At 37.3% G+C, this 22,479-nt stretch overlaps 1 protein-coding gene and 1 pseudogene across 1 annotated transcript; one reads left to right on the top strand and one right to left on the bottom strand.

Moving 5' to 3' along the window:
• Window positions 1–1,252: 1,252 nt before the first annotated feature.
• On the top strand, window positions 1,253–2,935 carry LOC131151180 (amine oxidase [copper-containing] alpha 2, peroxisomal-like; annotated as a pseudogene).
• A 4,696-nt stretch (window positions 2,936–7,631) lies between these two features.
• On the bottom strand, window positions 7,632–10,116 carry LOC131150166 (primary amine oxidase 1-like). The gene is made up of 4 exons (XM_058100751.1): window positions 8,983–10,116; window positions 8,782–8,895; window positions 8,138–8,682; window positions 7,632–7,950 (listed from the first exon to the last, which is right to left on the bottom strand). The coding sequence occupies exons 1-4, from the start codon at window positions 10,114–10,116 to the stop codon at window positions 7,788–7,790; spliced, it is 1,956 nt and encodes a 651-aa protein (XP_057956734.1). The 3' UTR covers window positions 7,632–7,787.
• Between the last annotated feature and the right edge of the window lie 12,363 nt (window positions 10,117–22,479).

Below are 22,479 nucleotides of genomic sequence, written 5' to 3'. Positions count from 1 at the left end.
ATTACACCTTAATCAACATTACTCTCCCTCTTGGTCAGTCTGTTGTTGGTTGTAAGTGGATCTACAAGATCAAGACTCGCTATAATGGGTCCATTAAGCACTACAAGGCTCGTCTTGTTGCAAAAGGTTTTGCACAGGAGTACGAGATTGATTATGAGGAGACTTGTGCTCTAGTTGCTTGTATCTCATCTATTTGTGCCCTCTTAGTTGTTGCTGCTACTAGTAAGTGGGACATTTTTCAGATGGATGCTAAAAATGCCTTGCTTAATGGGGAGTTAAGTGAAGAAGTTTATATGTAACCTTCACTTGGTCTCTCTGTTGAACTAAACAAGGTTTGTCACCTTCGTCATGCACTTTATGGTCTTAAAACAAGCTCCATGAGCTTGGTTTGCCAAGTTCAGCTCCACCATCTTTCTCTTGGGTTACACTGCCATTCCTTATGATTCTGCCTTATTTCTTCGTCGCACTGACAAAGACACCATTTTGCTTCTCCTATATATGGATGATATGATCATAACTGGTGATGACCTCAGTGGCATTCAAGAACTCAAGGATTTTCTCAGTCAGTAGATTGAGATGAAAGATCTTGGTCATCTTAGCTACTTCTTGGGTCTTGAAATCACTCATTCCACAGATGGTCTTTACATTTCTTAGGCCAAGTATGCATTTGAACTCTTGTCTCGAGTTTGACTCACTGATAGCAAGACTGTTGACACTCATGTTGAACTTAATGCGCATCTGACTCCCTCAGGAGGGAAACCATTGTCTAATACCTCTCTTTATAGACACTTGGTTGGCAACCTTGTTTATCTCACTATCACTCACCCAGACATCTCCTATGCTGTTCACCAGGTGAGCCAGTATCTGTCTGCTCCATGTTCGACTCACTATGCTGCTGTTTTGCGCATTCTTCGATATCTAAAGGGCACTCTCTTCCATGGCCTTTTCTACTTTGCTCAATCTCCACTTGTTCTCCGTGCATTCTCTTATGCTGATTGGGTAGGAGATCCCACTGATCGTAGGTCTACCAGTGGTGATTGTTTTCTTCTTGGCACTTCTCTGATTTCTTGGTGAAGTAAGAAACAAACCCTTGTGGCCCGCTCCAGTATTAAACCAGAATATCAGGCCCTTGCTGATACCACATTTGAGCTTCTTTGGCTACAATGACTTCTTAAGTACTTAGGTGTGTCCACATCCTCTGCTACTCCTTTTTATTGTGACAATCAAAGGGCCATAGACATTGCTCACAATGATGTCTTCCATGAACGGACTAAACACAAAGATTGATTGCCATTTTATCCGTTATCATCTTGTCTATGGTGCTCTCAAGCTCTTCTCAGTTTCTTCTAAATATCAGTTTGCATATATCTACACCAAATCACATCCTAAGGGATGTCATCGTGCTTTGGTTGACAACCTCAAGCTGGTCTCCCACCCACCATGAGTTTGAGGGGGGCTGTTAACGTGTATTAGGCTTCGGGCTTAAGCCCAACCCTTATTTACTTGTACTACAGTCTTATTAATTTTACTGCACACCTCTTTACTTGTACAACACTCCATGGCTCCTATATAAATATACACCCATGTATACTCTTAGAGACAAGAAATACAATAATACTTATTTAGTATTTCTAACTGTTTCCAAAAACAATCCCAGTTGTGGTGGCTTTAAATGAGGATCAGATGTTTTGACAGATAAGAGAGGTTAGACTAGAGGTTAGCCTCGTGGCGAGGATGGTCTCCACAGTGGGCAACTATGACTATATAATTGATTGGGAATTCAAACCCAGTGGTTCCATCATAGTCTAGGTACAACATGGCTTTCTTATATTGACAACAAGTTGTTGCTACACTGTTTGAAACATGTGATTTACATCAAGTCCTCAAAGTTTTGAAAATAGCTTATTTCCTCGCTAATGTAAATGGAATGGATGGAATAGAATTGATTTCTCTATTTATACATGTTCGTCACATAGTTTTTGATTTCATTCCACTTCTAATCCACTCAATTCCAGCATACCAAAATTCACAAAAAAATTGATAGTTTATTATTTTATGTTCTTCGTGTTACTGTTTGTTTGTTTGTTTGTTTTTTTTTTTTTTTTGCCTTATAGGTTGGCCATACAGGTGTACTAGAAACCAAGGGTGTCCCATACACCCATGTCAACTAGATACATGAGGATGTTTATGTGATATTGTTTGTAGAAAATACTATGGGTGTATACCATGATCAATTCTGGACTTATTATCTTGACCTCAACATGGATGGCAATGCCAACTCCTTTGTGAAGGCCAAATTGGTGAGAAAGCAAGTGAGGGACAATGGCTCACCAAGAAAGAGCTATCGGACCGTTGTTAACGAAACCGCCAAAACAGAATTAGATGCCCGAATTCAAGTGGACTACTTGAATCCAGCAGAGCTCCTAGTGGTGAATCCTAACAAGAAGACCAAGCTTGGGAACTATGTTAGTTATAGGTTGATTCCAGGGCCTGTGTGCTGTCCTCTTTTGTCTGATGATGATTTCCCACAAATCCGTGCAGCCTTCACCAAGTATCCTGTCTGGGTTACTCCCTATAATGAGTCCGAAAAATGGGCAGGAGGGCTATATGTTAATCAAAGCTGAGGGGATGACACCTTAGCTGTTTGGAGCCTCAGGTACCATTTAATTGTGTTTAGCTTCCATGGGAAGGAAAATCTTAAACTAGTTTTTCTTATCTTCTAATGTGCAGAAATAGAAAGATTGAAAGCCACGACATTGTGTTATGGCACAACATGGCATTTCACCATGTCCCATACCAGGAAGATTTTCCAGTGATGTCGAAAAGAACTCCTGGATTTGAGCTCCAGCCGACCAATTTCTTTGATAGTAATCCGGTGCTTAAGACAAGAACTCCTAAACATGTACCCTGGTCTAACTACACCAGCAGCCCCTAGTTGGTTGAATTTTTACATGTTGATGTACTCTTGCAATAGATTAAGAAAATAAGTACAAGCTACAAGGACATGCTTTTTGTGTTTTGATAGTTTTGGCCACATCTCATGTACAATAAGGGATCAGTGTCTGCCGCTACAGTAGGTGTTAGGTGAAATTCACTGTTTCTTCTCCAAACTACGGGGTATAGTGGAGCAATTGAGGTAGCCTATTAATCTTATATGATTGGGCCATAGAGAAGGAGGCTCATTGAGGGAAGGTGACTTAGTGTGTAACTCGGGTTGCAGAAACAGATGAGCCCTGGAAGCTCAAATACTTGTTTTAATAAAGTAACCAATACTAAAGGGAGCCTAAAAGGTTTAGCAGTTGCAAATGTGTTGAAAGAACCTAATTAATGATCATGTTGTTGAAATGGGAGTGGACAAATTTCATCTTCTATCACTTGATCAACACAAGAGCTGGTTTTGCACTTCCTTTAAATCCTTAAGATTCGATCAGAATTGTGCTAAGGTTTCTACATTCCTTTGTATCTTTTTCTTCAGATGGTATGTGCCTCCTCTGTTTCTTTATTTTGCCGCACAATGGCGGCACGATTTTAGATTCTCTTTGGTTGATGAGGCTGCATTTTGTGTTGTATCTGTTTAGGTGTTTAGTTCCTATGTACTTTCAATCTCATTTAGTATGCATAAGGAGAAAAAAGTGAGATTTGTAAAACTGATACATGATGAGGGTTTTAGATTTTTCAATTTGAAGCCATGTAGTAGCAAAAGCCTCATTGAGTGAGGTCTTCATTTTTCTTGGTTGTGCATCATTTTGGTTGAAATTAAGTCTGAAAAAGTAGAAAAGAAAGTTATGAGTGATATATTCATCACCAACGAATCAATTATATTAATTTTATGAGATTTCCAACACAACCATACCATGAGAAAGGTTACTGGTTTTAACATAATGCAAATTGAAGTTTATTAATCCAAAAAACAAACACAAAAAAAAAAAAAGAAGCAAAAAACAAACACAAACAAACAAAAATCGAGAGGCAGACTTAAAAGAAAATCAAGGCAGTGGAATTATGTAAGTGAAAATAATATGAGCCAAAAACATATTAAAGTGGAAGAAAGTATCTGATAAAGGGTGTTGGCGTTGAACGACTTGAGGAAGCTGACATGAAACTGTGGTCTTCTCCCTTGATCTGCCCAATTCTTCATCTACTTAAAAACTTTCTCTAGATAGGCTCAGGCAAACTTTGCATTCTGTCTCCATTCTCTGGTGAAGATGTACGCCCTAGGACTTTTTCATCTGTATGGCTTGCCCACTGTGTGAGGTGACAATGGTAGCTGGCTTGTAACAAGCTCAAAAGGGCTCTTGTTGGTTATTGAGCTCCTTTGGGCATTGCCACAGAACGGAACCACATCAAGTAGTTGCACGCCGTTCTTCTAGTTGTCGTTGACAAAATGGCGCAAGTACTCATCTAGCAGCTCTCTAAATTTCTTCATCTTTCCGTCTATCTGTCGGTGATAACTAGAAGAGATGTTAAGATGTGACTTGAATATCCTGAAAAATTCTGTCAAGAAGTTGTAAGTGAACATTAAGTCTCGGTCACAAATAATAACTTAGGGAACACCCTAATGTTTCACAACAGTCACAAGGAACAATTGTGTAATCTCCTTTGCCGAATAGTACTTTGGTGCGGCCTTGAAGTTATCATACTTCTTCCGCTCCCCCTTGTCTTATTGGCAAGTGAGGCAAGTTTTGGTATCATCAACCACATCATCCCGTGTGTGCGGCCAACAATACCTCCCCAGTAGTCCTGTCATTGGAGTCATTCTCTGCGAATACCCCTCAATGAACTTCTAGCAATATCTAGTAAGGCCAAGAAAGGAATGCAACTCCTTCACTATCGTGGGGATCTTCCATTCTTGAATCATCCTTACCTTCTCCATACCCCTCTGGATACGACCTTGTTCAACCACATGACCAAGGAATTTGTTGCTCCACTGAGCGAAAGAGCACTTCTCTTTCTTCACATCGAGTCTGTTTCCCCTCAGCTTGTCGAATACCTTCCGTAGATGCTCTTCATGTTTCCTCTGAAACAACACTGATGTTCCCAACGGTGCTTTGGAAGGGCGAACACATCCCGCTTCCAATTTATCAAGCTGTTTCCCCAACTCTACTATCTCTGGAGGCGCAATCCGACATGACCCTTTAGCAGGTGGTTTCACTCTTGATAACAATTCGATCTCATGCTCCACAGTCCGTCGTAAAGGCAAATTGTGAGGCAACTTATCTGACAACACCTCCTTGTACTCATCCAACACCGCTTGGATGGTCGTAGGCTCCAGCTCTTGGCCTACTTCTTTGTTTACCACTACCGTGGCTAGACGTATCTGCTTACCCTGACCCAATCCCTCATTGAGTTGTATGGCTGAAAGGGACTTCCTGTTGTATCCTTTCGTTGCAGCGACTTGCACCATGCACGAGTGATCTCCCATCAGACACAGGGAACCAGCCGAAGGAATCAGCACTGCCCTCGTCTCCCTTAGGAATTCCATTCCTAGAATGACTGGAAAGTCATCCAATGGTACTGCTGTGAAATTCGCATGACCTTCCCACTGTCCAAGCTTCATAATCACTTGCTTGGTTACTTTCAGAGTAGGCTGGGTTACAGAATTAACTGCTTTCATGCGTCTTGTATCCTTCTCTAAGGATAAGTTGAGTTTCCATGCTTCCAACTACGAAACAAAATTGTGAGTAGCCCCCGTATTCACCATAGCGTGGGTACTCTTCCTATTTATCCTCAAGTCTACAAACATTAACTCTTTTGCTTATGTAACTTTCGGTGCTTTTGCTTGCTTTTCCAATGCGCTCACCAGCCGCATTGAACCTTCCCTCGGGGCATCATCCTCTTCCTCCTCGCTTTCCACCACTTTTCCCGAAGTGGAAGCTTGTAAGACATTGAGTAATCCCTTGTGTTGACACTCACTCACTCTGTGAGATCCTCCACGCAAGTAGTATGAAATTTTACTCTTCTCCTTTCCATTGGGTGCGTTGAACCCTTGAGACAACGGAGCTTCCTTTGAGGTTGCTGATTTAGAGTCAGCTCCCCCACTCTTGGGTTTGCCTTTCTTGAAAGACTTTCCATTGTTTCCTTCTCTGCCAAACTATTTGGATGAAACGGTATCATCACCAACGTAGTTCTGTAGTAGCTTGTGTAGTTGACAAGTCTTGAACCCTTTACCTATGAGTTTCTGTCCTTGCCCACGGTTTCATCCCCTTAAGAAAATAAAACCACTTGTCCTTCTCTGACATATCCCAAATATCCAATATCAAAGTAGAAAATTGTTTCACATATTCCCTGATTGACCCCGTATGCTTGAGATCTCTTAGCTTTTTCCTTGCATTATACTTAACATTCTCAAGAAAGAATTGGGCCTTGAGCTCTCTCTTCAAGTTTGCCCAACTATCGATTACACAACTTCCATTTTCAATTTCTCTATACTAGGTACACCACCATAGTTTGGCATCACCAACCAAGTACATGGTCGTAGTATCCACCTTTGAGGCCATCCTCACAGCGCGAAAGTACAGCTCCACTTCAAATAAGAAGTTCTCTAACTCCTTGGCATCTCGAGTACCCCTATACGTCCTAGGTTCTAGTACCTTGGTCTTGCTAACTCCCAGAGTGTTGGAGTTCCTATAGTAAGAGCCATCAAATTCACCTTTCCATCCAGATTAGCCATCTGCGACTACAAAGTTTCAATTGTATGATGAAAGTCCTCTGACATGTCACCTATCAAACCTACTTGATGTTTTTGTGATCCCATCAGTTCATCAACAAGTTCTCTCATCTGGGCCACCTCCGCGGCCATAGTATTGGTTGTTGCCTCAACCCGTGCTTCTAGCATGCTGATCCTCTCAGCATTATTTGGTGCCATAGTCACTTACCAAAACTTTCCAAATCCCACAAAAAGGCAATCGAATTCATGTAGCAACTCAACCTTGGGCTCTGATTCCAAGTGTCACGGTCCGACTATTTTCACACTGGTATGAAGGGTCATGCGGCGCTAGCTAAAACACTCTTGTTTAACTAGCCAGCCTATCATTTACCAACATTCATCCACGAAACACTTTCATAACATTCAATCAAATGGTAGCGGAAACAGTAAGCATTCATGAAAGTAGTGGCAAGCAAGCAGTAAACATTGAATCTACGAAATTCATTAACACCCCCGTTGACATCGTGTGTTTAGCAAAGGAGGCAAGTAGGCCAAACATGTTGACAATAGCAAGTGAGTTTTACAATGACTGATGAACACTCACCCTCCTTTAAAGAGCTTTCTAGGCCATTCCCACTCTAACACTAGGAAACATCAAAGTGACCGAGGAGTCATAGTGCCTTATTTGCCATACAAAGATACTACTAGCAGAAAATAACCATACACTAGTATTTACATGATGGAAACCCATTCCAAGCACACGAGATAAGCGGTCACAGACAAGCATGATGCCCTGAACAAGCTTAGTTCGTGACAACCGGACAATAGATCAGTCACACATCCAATTTAGGCCTTTATTTGAATCCCCTACAAAATCCTGAGCAAGAAACTGTTGACTGTCAAGAATCAAATATCTTTTAATGTTCTTATTTTTTGGGAAAACCAAAATTTTCCATTTCCTTCGCTTCCAAACCAAATGTCACCATTGCTATGAAAAGAATTGCATTTGAAATACAAAAGAGATTGCAATGATCCAGTTGACATGCATGTTAATATCAGTATGAATTGTTTGCAAAAAAGAAAATCTATAAAATAAAAATTTTCTGCTTGCGTAAGTAAACATGTTACATGTTTGAGAACATTATTGTTGTTTGAGCATTGGATTCCTTTCAAAGAAATTTTTTGGTCTCAACTCGAATCCTCCATATAGAGTTGGCATCACTGGATAATCTTCCTGGGAGGGATTGTGATGGAACGCTACGGTGTACCATAGGACTATATCTTTGTTGACAACTGATCTGTTCCTGCATATCCAAGAAATGTGGATGAGGTTTCAACATCTGTTCTTCGTACTATATGTTCAAAACTTGTTAATTTTCAAACTGTATTTCATACTTCCAAGAGTTTAAGCACATTCAGCACCCAAATTGATATGCAAGCACCTTCAATTTCCCAAAAAAGAAAATGTTGGAATGCAATGGCCTAATTTACCTGGAAGTCCAAGTGGCTAAGCCATCGTCTCCATGGCTCCTATCAACATAGAACCCTGCAGCCCACCTCTCCGACTCGTCATAGGGAGTCACCCATAACTGGTACTTGGTATAGGCAGCCCGGATTTGTGGGTAATCATCGTCTGACATCAGGGAAGTAACTGATGGTCCGGGGATGAACTGGTAACCTACTTGATTTCCGAGCAGTGTCTCCTGATTGGGGTTCACTACTAACAATTCTGCTGGCTCCAGGCCAATCTGAAATTTAGCGTCAGCTTCAGTTTCCACTATTTCTGGAAAAATTGTCCAGTAACTTTTCCTGCGAGTAGTACGCTGGCCTTTCTTCACCTTCTGGGTTTGTAACTTTGATTGGATGAATGAGTTCTCCTGGCCATCGATGTCAAGGTCGAGGTGGTATGTAAAGAAGTGGTCGTGGTTAACCCCGACGCTGTTGTTCGCAATCAAGTTGCCATAAACTTCTTGTTTTATCTGATTGACATTGGTGTATGGTGTGGCCTTCACCTCTAAAATACCTGTTAGACTCACCTGCCAATTAAGCAAATAGGATTACAATGTTTAATTCGGTAAAAATAAAGTTAACATAGCCATGGAAAAGGACAATGTTCTCTTGTTAATTGATACTACCCCAACTTTGATGCAACCACTTTGCTTGAACTCCCAATCAAGAATATAGTCATAATTTCCAACTGTTGATACCATCCTAACAACCAAAGTCACTTCTGGCTCCACTCTTGTGATCTGCAACCAAAAAAACCCCAATATTGCATATGAATACTAGATGCACATATGATTAATTAAGGCATTAGTTGATTCAATTCTTGTTACCAGTTTTCCAGGAACCCCAATTTCCATATGTCGCCACGCAATGTTTCCCGAATAGCGCTCAAAAATGCAGATTGCATTAGGGACGACCTCCACCTGCCCCTCGGTCCCAGCCATAATCCCATCCTTGAACACAGCATTCTCGGGACAGTCAGTCAGCGGCATGAGGCTGGATGCAGATCTCCCAAAGCCGTACTCCCCTATATCCATGAAAGTTTTGTAATACCACTCATTGGTAGGATCCATATATGGAACAAAAGTCTCAGACACATGCCCTCTATAAAGCACCTGCCTGAATTGCTTTCTCTGCTCATCAAACACTGAAGCTGTCGATATGATCAAGCCTGCCCTGGCATTAAAAGCTACATGAAGTTTCCAATTAGCCCAATTTACCATGTTGCCTTCGATGGTGATTCCTATTCCAATAGGACAAGGGCACAATTCGGGCTTCTTCACTGATGGTTGGTATTCAGTCCCCTCAGCTCCTGGCAAGGGTGCTATGGAAGTATCAGCATATTGTGTAATTTTCATGGACTCCACGTCAACTAGCATGTTTATTCCTGAAATGGGTCTGGAAAAGATATTTGTACTGTCTCCTCTGTAGAAGGCTACAACACGCACAATTCTGCCTTTCGCAACTTCACCAAACCACCCAACAGTGAGTGGAAGGCAAGTAACTTCAGCCATATCCAGGCCTCTTTTCGCTATTGATTGTTGAAAGTGGGGAAAGCTTTCTGCAAGCTTGATAGCTTGGTAAAACTCATCAAATGTGAATGGAGGAAACCCGTAACCGGTATAGACACTGCGGGAGGTTAAGGAACCTGCTGCTAAGTCCACGATAAGCTCGAGGGTCTGCCCGGCAGCTCGAAGCACAACTTTAGCATTTCGGGGGGGAAGAGAAGTTCCATTTGTATTGGAAGATAGCCATTCAAGAACATCATCCTTATTCGGTCCTTCAATGTCCACAAAATGGAAGGTGAGGTTGGGGAGGGAGCAGAGGGCGGTGTTGTTTTGGACTAGGAACCTTATTTGATTTATTTCAGTTGCATTGAGAGGGTCCAGGGGATGAAGGAAATCACTAGCAGAGAAGCTGCATTGTAGGACTATTATGCCTAGAACTAGGAACGAAATGGGCATGGACATGGCTTCAAAATCAGAGGGAGTTAAGGTAAATCTTCACTAAACGTGTGATGGGTGAGCATTCTATTTATATATTTGTAGTTGTAGCTCATTTCCCATCTCATATGCCTTTTTATCTACAGGATTAAGTCCCTAGTTTTTAAGCTACTGAATGTCCCCTAGAAGACGAGCAATACACTTAACACGAGAGAAAGGGGAAAAAAAAAAGTACTTTGAATAAAGAGAAAATCAAGGGAATGTCACGATTCAAGACTTCAAATTTTGAATTGAGCAAAATCTGCCGTGATGTTAGATGAATTTTAGGTCATGACATGAATAATGTACAGAATTATATAGAGTAGGGGTGTATTTAGGGATATATAATAGAGTATTAATAAAAAAAATACATGTAATCTTTTTGTTTTTTTGTATACTAGCCACATGCGAGTGCACGTCCTTTGTTATTTTCGGTAATAGAATTAATATGTGCTAAAAATTGGTGCATTTATTTTGTTAATTTACTAAATTAATCATTTGAAAGTTTCTTTTAATTAATAAATATAAGAAAGAGAAATTCTTCCAGAATAATATGAAGAAAAATTAGAAAGAAAATGTTTGATGTTCCTTTCAAATTTTCAATAATAATAGAGATATTTTGAGTTTAAACTTTATTTCATTTATTTGTGGAAGTAGTCATAATTAAATGGACAGAGGCAGCAGAAATCCTCCCGGTAGGATTTTGGGAGGCAGTCTCTTTGCTCTCAACCTTTTCAAATCATACACTTTATTGTTGAACAAAAGAAAAATTATAGAGTTAAAAATTTCGTATTTGCTTAGGAGTGCATTGACATGTAAGTATATTTTTTTTTGGTCTTTAAAAGTTTACATTAGACTTGGACTACCAAAAAAAGAAAAAAAGAAGAAAAAAGATAAATTATCTTGCATTCCTTAGTCATTTTTAATTCGTTTTCAAGTATGAAAGTCTTAACATTTTAATTACCGATATGATCCCTAGGACAACTATGTGTTTTATTGAATGAAAGATCACAATGATAAATTGGTGGCCTAAAAAGGATTACATATCTTTGAAGTAGATTTGCTGGAGACATGAATCCTTGTCAAGGACACACTTAGCAATTGATTAATGAAAGCAATTTTCCATGTGCAAGAGCTTGAAGTAAGGAACAAATTCTATAGTGAAGTATTCATGTTTTATTTTGCACAAAAGCCAGCATATATATAAAATAATATTTTGCTACATACAAATGAAGATTTCAATAGGTTACTATTTACTTGTAAATAAATTTAAATTAAAAATGTGATTGAACATGGTGTAGATACTTTATTTTGATAGGCCTCGTTAAGGCAAGCAATGTGTTTGGTCTAATTGGTTTGGGTTGCTCTTGAGTCTAAATAATTAATGGCAACTTTGACCATTGGAGTTTTGTGCTTGAGCAGGATGGACTTTGTTAGATTTTTTAGAAATTGTATGTCGACAATTTCTTGAAAAGACATAAGGATTGACAATCTCTCTGAGAACATACAGGGATGGACCCAGGCCAATTTCTTAGAGATTATTGACATATATACAACATTGAAAAGTCTATACAAAGAATATATATATATATATAATGCTAGCGTATCAAATATGCCTTTAGGAAATTAGGGTCAAGTATTTGCAGCATTAACATTTAACGGTGTAAGCCCTAGCCATACAAATTGTCATGTGGGGAAGGAATTTGACTATAGGAAGGCACAACTAAACATAGGGATGGGAGGGAGGGAGAGAGAGAGAGAGAGAGAGAGAGAGAGAGAGAGAGAGAGAGAGAGAGATAGAGAGAGAGATAGAGAGAGAGAGAGAGAGAGAGAGAGAGCATGGCTTGGGAAGGGGAAAACACTAGGTAAATGATAAATTCTGGCTTATTAGTTTGTGCTCTATGGCTTACAAATTTTTTTCCAAGATTAATTTTTTTAGGCTAACTGAAATTGTTGATAAGTTGGTCTCACATGAGTAAGGTACTTTTATTCTCGGGAGTAATATTTTTGAGAATATTATGCTTGCATAGGAAATGGTTCATTCTTTGCACAAAAAAAAGGCCAACGACAATGTGATGGTAAAATTGGATATGACTAAGGCTTATGATAGAGTGAATTGGAATTTTCTTCTGGAGATTCTTAAGGCGTTTGGCTTTTCTGAGAGGTTTTGCAAGCTCATAAAAAAATGTGTCGAGCCCTCATGGTTTCTCGTTATGATGAACGGAACCTTTAAAGGGTTTTTCAATCAACTAGAGCTTGAGGCAAGGGGATCCACTTTCTCCTTATTTATTCATAATAATGGAGGAGGTTTTGACAAGGTTGCTTAGGAAAAACTATGAGATAGGTCGTATTGGACAATTTAATCATCCGATTGGGGCCCCTTTGGTTTCGCATTTGCTTTATGCAGATGATATTCTTATTTTTGCAAATGGTGGGAAAATGTCTATTAGAAATTTGGTTTACACTCTAGAGATGTATGAGAAGTGGTCAGGTCAAAAAATCAGCAAGACAAAGTCTACGTTATTCCTTTCGAAATACATTACTCCTGCTTAGAAACCTGGTTTATTGAGAATTACAGGTTTCATGGAAGGTAAATTCCCAGTTACGTATTTGGGTGTGCCTTTAGTCTCTGGAAAATTGTCTTCCAGGATCTTGGAGCCTCTTGTAGAGAAGATTAGGAATAAAATTGTAGGGTGGAAATTTAAGTTGCTCTCGCAAGGTGGAAGATTGATTTTATTCAGACATGTTTTGTTTAGCATGCCGATACATTTGATGTCGGTTATTAATGTTTCACAAGCCACATTTTCTAGCATCAACACTCTTCTTGCTAATTTTTTATAGGGAGAGGTGAAAGGTAAAAAGAAGATTTATTGGCACTCTTGGGAGAAAATTTGTAAACCTACCTCGGAAGGAGGTATGAGCTTGAGAGATCTTAAAGAAGTCGAAAAATCTTTTCTCATGAAACTTGCCTCCAGACTGCTCACTTCTAACGATCTATGGTTAGGTATTTTTAGGGCTAAATATTGAAAAAATGATCATTTATTAATAAGGAAGGGGAGACCAAATGACTCTCGATTCTGAAAATCAATGATGGCCACAATTCCAAAAGTTATGGATAATGTTAAATTTTTGGTGAGAGGTGGGAACTCTTCTTTTTGGTTCGATAGGTGGCTTACATCAGGCCCGTTAGTTGTGCGCATTGAGGATATTTTGAACAAAAAGTTGTGTATTAAGGATTTCTGGTTGAATAACAATTGGAACTCTAATTTATTACTCGAATTGGTTGGGGTCGACAGAACAATGGAAATCTTGCATAATGTACCAGTTGGTAAAAGTGGTCAGAATATATTCATCTGGAAGCTTGCCCTTGATGGCAATTTCTCTACAAAAATGGCATGGGAGGCAGTGAGGAGCAGAAGTGATAATTTTGAGTGGAATGATTGGTTTTGGCATTCTTTATTGCTTAGAAGAATCTCAATGTGTTTATGGAAAGCCTTGTTCAGATGTTTGACAGTAGATGATAGAATTCAGGCCAAAGGAATATCGATGGCTTCGACTTGTGATTGCTGTGTGCAGAGAAACCAGGAAAACACTGATCACATTCTTTCTTTAAGCGAGGTGGCTTCAGAGGTTTGGCGTTGGTCTAGTGTGGTGTTGGGGATTCTATTCCAATGGTTTCTTCCCTAGAAAAATAGAATTGCAAACTGGTTCCACTATACTCGAAAATAATCTATTAAAGGTATTTTAATCGGTTTGATTCTGTGTTTGATTATGTGGTGCCTCTGGAATCGAAGATGCAAAGCGAGAATTGAAGGAGTTTATTAAAGTGCGGATCATACGTGGATAAGTGTTCGATACTGGGTTAGTTCTTTAGCTGAGAACTCTAATTCTTTTCAAAAATTGAAGATATTGGACATTACAATTTTGAAAGAGTTTCAAATTTAGCATCAGGGAGTTTGCGCCAGGCCTGGAAAAATTATTTTGTGGGTTAAACCCCTAGCAGGGTGGATAAAGCTTAGTTGTGATGGGAGTTGTAGGGGTAATCTGGGTACTTTAGAAGGTGGAGGAATTATTCGGGACTGCCATGACATGGTGAAAATGATTTTTTCAAGCTATTTTGGCAATGGTACAAGCAATAGTGAGGAATTATAAGCAATTCTGGAAGGAATTTGTTTATGCAAACGAATTCGTTATTTTAATGTGATTATTGAAAGTGACTTGCGAATTATTGTTGATTGGCTTCGGAAAGGTAGATGTACTTTGTGGTATTTTTGGGATTTTTGGGAGGACCTCATGGCGGAGCTAGAAGGAGTGAACTTCATGACGATCCATCTGAAAACTAAGGTGTAGTCCCAAGAGGGGGTGAATTGGGTTATTAAAATTTCTTCTAAATCTTTTTGTGAATTCTTAACCTCTTTTAAATTCTTTCAAAGATTTCTTGACTTCTTGTTGATATAGCAATCACACAAAATTCAATGTTCTTTTATTCAATCCACAACCACACAATCATTCAATCAATCAACCAAACCAATTAACCACAATATATTTAAACAAGATATAAGATTCAGCTTTCAACTTTTGCAGCCCTGTGTATTTGATTCAACCCTGTAGTAATGAAATTTGTTTCTTCAATGCAAACCACAACTCAAATTCCCAACAACTCAGAATTTAAATAAACTCTTAGTTAATTTGTCTTTGGGTGTTAACCAATCAATGTACTCCCTTTGAGGTTTCCGCAAAGTATTGATCAACCAACGTACTCTCTTTTGGTTTCCGCAATCCCAAAACCAAATTAAACTTCAGCTTATTTAAAATTCAATCCACATAGTTTTTATGATTAAGAAATATAAATCATCCACGCAGTTAATTTATGCTGAAAATAAAGAGAGAAAAGGAAAGAGAGTGACACCATGTTTTTTATGAAGTTCGACTTATCTCCAACCTACGTCCTCGCCTTAGGCAAACTATCTAAGGATTCACTAAACTAGTTCCTTTCTGGGCAGAACAAAACCGTTGCGCACTCCTTCAATAGGTTAGAGCACCACCTCTCCAAATGATACCCCACACTCGGTCACTCCTTTAATAGGCTAGAGCTTCACATCTCCAAGTGATACCCCACACTTGGCCAACGATCCAACAACCTGGAATCGTCAAAGAAACAAGAAACAAGAAACAAGAGCTACGTACAATAATGCTTTCACATAAAGTAGATTAGTACAATTTCAAAACTATATACTTCAAAGTAAATCAATATGAAATTGAAATTGAAGGTCAAGGGAATTTATCACTGATTAATTCTTTCAATGAATGAAAGATTTAGATTTGAAGCACAAGATCAGTGATTGAAAGTCAGCAACACTCAGTAGAATTTGTGCACAATATGGTAGCAAGAGAGCCTTTGAATGATGAGCGCAATTGAGAGAGATTGAGAGTCGAATTGTATGTTTGGTGTTTAAAATCAATAGCCTTGGAGCCTATTTATAAACATGGAAAAGTATTTTTCTTGATCTCCAAGTTTACTTAGAGTAGTGTCCAAGTTTTAGACAAATTTGAGCCCTAAGCAATCAATTTTTAAAAAACTTTACCATTATAAAAATTTTGAAATTTCCCTCGTGGCAGCAGCCTATCACCTTTTGGTCAGGTGCCTGTCACTTTAAAACTCAGTTTTAAAACAAAGGCCAAAGGGTGGCAGTTGCCTGGCTGAACCCAGTCAGGCTTCTCAATTTATCACGTCAGGCGCCTGTCGAGGTCTGGTCAGTAGCCTGAAGACCTTCTGTCTGTCCATCTTAAAAACATTTAATTTTTCAGCCTACTAAGGGATTTCAGGCAAGCTTCTGTCTAGTTCAAAAATGCTGATTTTAAGATAACTTTTCAAAATCTTTATTTGCTTCTCAAATCTTGAAATTTTAATTTGTTTACTTAAAAAATATTTTCCAAGATTGAATTTTAGGTCTCTAGGTTTCTTGTACTTAATGAGCTTCAAAGAATTTCATATTTGAGTATACTTGAAGTACTTACATAATATGCCCTATGAACTTTTTCAACTTTTCATTTCTTGAACTCCTTGAAGTCTTCATATATGAACATGTCCTATAACTTCTTTCAAACTTTAAATTCTAGATCACTTAAATTTTATGTAAGCTTTTGAAAACATTCCATGTGATCATTTTCTTTAAGCTTTATTAAATAATCTTTGAATCCAAGCTTAAGGCTTCATATAATCATCCTCCTTTGAAATATAAGCTTTCATGAATCCTTTTGAACACTTGACCTTGCTTTCTCATGGTTGTGTCCCGAAATGTCATCACTTAACCGAATATGTTAAGTTCCACTTGTTTGTTAGTATCAAAATAGGATGTTAAGCCTTGTAAGATAGGGAAGACAATAGTGCGACTGATTTTCTCGGTAGAGAAGGAGAAATGGGAAATAATGTCATCTACGAGGAACAACATCTTTTACCACGTTCTCTAAAAGGTATCATTTGGATGGATAAGTTGGGTCTCACTTCCTTTCGTCATTAGTTCAACCTCTCAATTTTTGTTTGATAGGTTTAGATTTTTTGATTTGATTTGATTTTATTTTATTATTTTTGTATATGATAGGTCTGTTTAGATTTGTTTCTTATTTAGCTTTGAGTGGATTTGTAGTCCTGTTTTGGTTGGTTGTTGGTGTTGTTTTTGGGAGACCTTTAATTTCTTTATCTTTAATCTCCCAATGCTTGTCTTGTAACCACAGTATTCCTCTACCAAAAGCAAAGGCATATTAATAAAGTATGCTTTTTTTTAATAAAAAACATAATGAGCACTACAAAAAAAATGTAAAGTGACAAAAGTATTAGCAACGCTTTCAATTTCGTCACTTAACCGTCACAAATACTTACACTATTAGTGACAGTTTTCTAAATCGTCACTAATAATGCTCTTTTAGTGACAAAATTGAAAGTGTCACTAATACTTTCGTCACTAAAAACCAGTTCTCTCACTCAAACTATTCTGGAAAAATATTAACGATAGTTTTTCAGGTATTAGTGACGAATCAGAATCGTCACAAATAATGGCCTACTAGTGACGCTTCTGAACCGTCACTAATAGTAAACTATTAGTGACATTTTATTAAAACCGTCACTATTAGTGGACTAGTAGTGATACTTTTCGTAAACAGTCACTAATAGGCCACTATTAGTAATGGTTTATAAAATGTGTCACTAATATTTTTGACCTTTTTTTTTGCCACCAAAAAATGCATTAGTAGTGACGATTTATAGAACCGTCACTAATAGTCTATTATTAGTGACGGTTGATAAGAACTATTACTAATATATTACAAACGCATCACTAGTATTACAAAAATCATTCTAGTAGTTAATTTCTTAATTATGTTCTGAAATGTGTCACCTTTGATTGTGTGTGTATATGTGTGTGTGCGTGTGTGTGTGCATGTGTGTGTGTGTGTTTTTTTTTTCAAAATTTATTTTTCTCATGAATTTGACCACTTTTGTATTGTATGTTTTTTTTTATGTATAATAATTTATGTTGATTTTGGTGTATTCCCAAGAGGGGAGGGGTGAATTGGATATTTAAAATTTTTTCCTAGGTTAAACTAGGTTCCAAAAGCAATATTATACAAACCTAAGGTCTTTCTATGTAATCAAAAACCTAATTAAATATTCAAACAATAAACATAAACATACAGGTGCAAAAAGTAAATTGTGAAAAATAAAACTAACACCAGATATGTTATCGGGGTTCGACCAATACTGCCTACGTCCTCGTCTAAACTCGCAAGGCTGAGGATTTCTACTATTGCTCACTTAACGGGTGGAGCAGCACTGATTACAACCAGGTCAATTAACGGGACTGACCTCAACCTACAACTACACCTTAGCAGGATGGTGCACCTAACTTTCCTAACAGGGTCAAAGTCAATCTGGGACTATTCACAGGGCTAGTCTCCCTCTTCTGATTATACGTTGGGAATACAAAAGATAATCAAATGTGTACTAATAAATGCTTCTAATACAAGCCGATGTGTACAATATGAAGCTCAAATACACTCACACATGATCTGAAATATAAGCTCAAGTGAGTATGTGATTTTCTTAAAATACCTTACGCAATCTTTGATTTAGATGTATATAATATAGCACTTCAAAGATTCAAACCCTAATAAAAATGATTTTCTCCCAAAAATATTTTTCAAGTAAAGTATAGGAGAACCTAGGGTTTTGGCTCAAGAATGATTTTGTAAGCACATGCACGTGAGCCTTTGAATCTTGCAATGGATGTGCAAGATTCACAAGCAATGAAAATATTTCTCCACCAAAAATATTTATCAAAGAATAATGTGGAGGAACTTGAAGAACACTCTCAAAATATGATATGAAAATAAATAAGATATGAGAGTTAAAAGATATTTGATTTGTAAAACAAAAGCCCAAATGAATGCTTAAAATAAATCTCTCTTGAAAGATTTCAATAAAATAAGTATAGGAGAGTATAATATCAAAAATATTTTCAGAGGATTTTCCAATCTAATCTCCTATGTAAATTTGAGTAATAAGGGGGTATTTATAGAGTTGGGGGAAATTATAGCCATTGGGGACACGCTGGGTATTTTGAAAAAAGATTAAGTGAGTTTAATTAAAATTAACCCAATTTAACCTTGGTAAAATTCGAGCAATCCGAGAGGTTCGGTCGACTATTTTTAAGGTTTGGTCGACCGGGGTGCTTAGTTCGATTGACCAGGATGAATTTGAACTAGGAAGATGATCAACCAATCAAAGGCGATTCTGAAACCTTCCAAGGTTCGGTCGACCAGATATGAGTTCGGTTGACCGAACTTGGGTGTTCGGTCGACTAGGTCAATTTTCTATTGAAGGTTCGATCGACTAGGGCATTGGGATCTCCTCACGTGTCAGTTCGGTCAACTAGAGCATTGTAGCTCATTTTAAGGTCGGTTGACCAAAGGGTCAAACTATTGACCCTAGGGAGGTTCGGTCAACCAAATGGTTCTGCGTATTGAAGTTCGATCGACCGAACATGCCAATTTTAGCATTTCGGTCCTATACTCTTTATAAGATTGTCCCTAGTCGCATGATAAATAATTCTAAGTGAATAGGAAACTTTTTCATGCAGAATTATGAATCCTAAGGTCAGTTTAAGGCCTTTGAGAGATACCCTAAAAATCTGGCATCGGTTGACCAAGGTCAACCGAAGGATGCCTTGAGGTCATTTGGATCCCTATGGTCAATCTACGGTCTTATTTGATCTTTATTCATATCATGCATGCATATTCAAATATTATAGGCCAAATAGAAAAACTAAATGCAATACAAATGAAATTTAAATGTCTTTAATCTTCTTTACTCTTGTGACTTCCTTGGAATACGCCAGCTGATGTACATGTCCTTCGATTTTCTTCTGACGTCCATTTTCAGTCTCCTTATGTGTGTGTTCTAAAATGTTACTTATTCAATCACTGGAAACACACATAAGAAACTTGTTGTTTGTCATTATCAAAAACCATGGATCGGACTCAAAAAGTCAACAATCTCCCATTTTTTGATGATGACAAACACACCAGAGCAAAATGGGGTTTAGTTTAAAAAGGCTCCCTTTAAGAATATGCATAACTTGAAAATAAACAATATAGGTCAAGCATATTCACAAAAGAAGACATATCAAATAATATGCATTTAGTTTTGACAGACAATAAAGCACGGGCATGCATGCAGCTTAGCAAACTTCTTGCCTTTTTGGTTATAGAAAGATTTAACATTTTGCTCACATAAATTCTCCCCCTTTTGTCATCAGCAAAAGGGTTAAGTTAAGAGAAAGAAATTTGGTCATAGAGAAAAACTGAGCTCAAGAGAAACTCCCCATTTGAAAAACATTCCCCCCTTTTAACATTTAAGCACTAAAAAATTCTCCCTTTTTTATCGTATAGTAATTTGGGCATTACAACAATTTTAAGGATATAACAATTAGGCACATAAGCAAGAAAATAAGATATGTCACATGTAAAATCATTTCTTGCCAACTAATAAAAATATATGTAAATATATATATATATATATTCCCCTTTATGATGTTTGCTTAAAGTACTGGGGATCGCTTGCCAAAAAAATTTTAATTTAAAGAAAGCAAGCAACTGTCATTCTGGTTTGACATTTAGGCACAATTTCATAATATAACTAGAAAGGACAACCATATAGATAAAAAAAATAAAATTTATCCATCACATGCAGGATCATATGGCAAATTCAAAGACTATGTTGCAAGTATTATATTTTTCGCTTACAGTATTCAATAATAACATAATAATCAAGCACATGCCACAGTAATTTCAAAACACATCTAAGCCTAAAATACTGGTGAGCATAGCAAGATAAGAGTTTAGTTTAAGATGCTCCCCCTTTCAAATTGAATCCAAGCTTAGATGAAATAAACTGCTTATACATAATAAGGATTAATTTTATTAAGTATGCCAAGTAGTATAAGCAATCATTTTTTAAGTCTTTTAAAACAAATATACTGGATTAAGATTTATTCATTTTACCATTCGACCAGTATAATCATCCCTATAGGCCACACATGCATCAAAAAATATATATGAAGATGTAATAACCCCAAAAAGGGCTATACAAGATTAGCGGAGTGATTTCCAAAAAAAAAAAAATTTAATTAATTAATTAATTAATTAAATTTATATAAAAAGAAAAAAATAATTCAAATTTATTTTTTTATTAATAAAATATATTATTATTATTATTATTATTATTATTATTATTATTATTATTATTATTATATATAACCATTCATTTGAAACTTCTTTAAGCTTCAGGCGAATTCAGGTTATAGAAGCCCCCCTTCTTCTATTTCTTATACAACTCACTCTCTCTCTCTTCTCTCGTTCTCTCTCCCTCTTTTCTCAGTTTTGTGACTGATTTTCGCCCGATCAAAAATCAGAAGATATCGCTAGACTCCATTCTCCATTGCCGTCATTTCTACTGGAGCAGATCGGTAGTAGGAGCGGCGTAGACGTATCTCCTGGGGTTAGCCAATTTTTCATTTTTTCTTTAATATCTTGCAAATTATAAGTCTGATTGATGAACATATACCACCACAAAAATTTAGGGATGATTCTCTACAAGTCTAGTGGGACGGAATTTTCGTGGGGTCGTCGTGGGCAAAACCCCAAAATTTGGGGTACAAGGGTTATTAAGAGGCTTATTTTTAATTAACTAGGTTTAATTTAAAAATGCTAAAATGTTGAGCATCTAGAGTTGAAGTAAAATTTTCAAAATTTAGGGCCTGGGTGAGCGCCACGGGTGTAATTTTAGGATTCATAGGAAAAATTCAGAAAATTAAGTGGGGGTGTCAAATATTGGTTTAAATGTTAATGTGGAGTACATGGGGCCTAGGGAAGGTTAGATGAGTATTATTTTGGGGCAATAAGTTAATTAATCTGGGAAAAATGTAAATTGAAGGAGTTGAGTTTCGAACGCCAATGGCGTAGGATCTGGGTGTTAACGAGACTCTTAGTAAACCAGGTAAGGGGAATAAATTATAGCTGTATTTTTAGAATTAATGTTTGAATTAATATGTGAATATGAGCATATGGTATTTTGTCTGAAAATTATTATGATATAAATATTAGATAAATTGTGTGGCATTTGAGTATTTTTAAATTGTGATATTTTGGAGTGTGAAATTAATATTTTATGAATAATAGATGAAAACTATGTGGCATACGATGTATGTTGCAAAATGTGAAATATAACGATGAGTGTTTTATGAGAAAATATTAAAATAAGAATTATTGATGTGATTAGTGAAAAATAATGAAATATAGTATTTATATGTGACTAGAAATGTTTTTCCTGAAAAATGAGATTTTGTGAATTATTGATATGAGTATTTTGAGAAATGTTAAAATACATGAAACACGATATATATTATTATGAGATGATGAAATGTGCACAAAAAATGATGAGAACATTTATGTTGAAATGAATTGAGATATACTGATATATGATTAATGATATGCCAATACCGCATAATAATTGCGTGTAGGTGATATTCCTTTCCTGCTGATGCCGTTGGGGAGGTATGCTCAATATGGAGATTGTGTGTGTATGAAGTTCCTACTGATGCCGTTAAGGAGGTATGCTTAGTAGGGAGATTGTGTGTGTGGAGTTCCTACTGATGCCGTTGGGGAGGTATGCTCAGTAAGGAGATTGTGCATGTGAAGTTCCTACTGATGCCATTGGGGAGGTATGCTCAGTAGGAAGATTGTGTGTGTGAAGTTCCTACTGATGCCGTTGGGGAGGTATGCTCAGTAAGG

This window comes from Malania oleifera, chromosome 3 (genome assembly GCF_029873635.1).
Source record: "Malania oleifera isolate guangnan ecotype guangnan chromosome 3, ASM2987363v1, whole genome shotgun sequence".
NCBI classification, from domain to species: domain Eukaryota; kingdom Viridiplantae; phylum Streptophyta; class Magnoliopsida; order Santalales; family Ximeniaceae; genus Malania; species Malania oleifera.
Note: the sequence above shows the minus strand (reverse complement) of the source record. Positions and strands in the feature narration are given on the sequence as shown.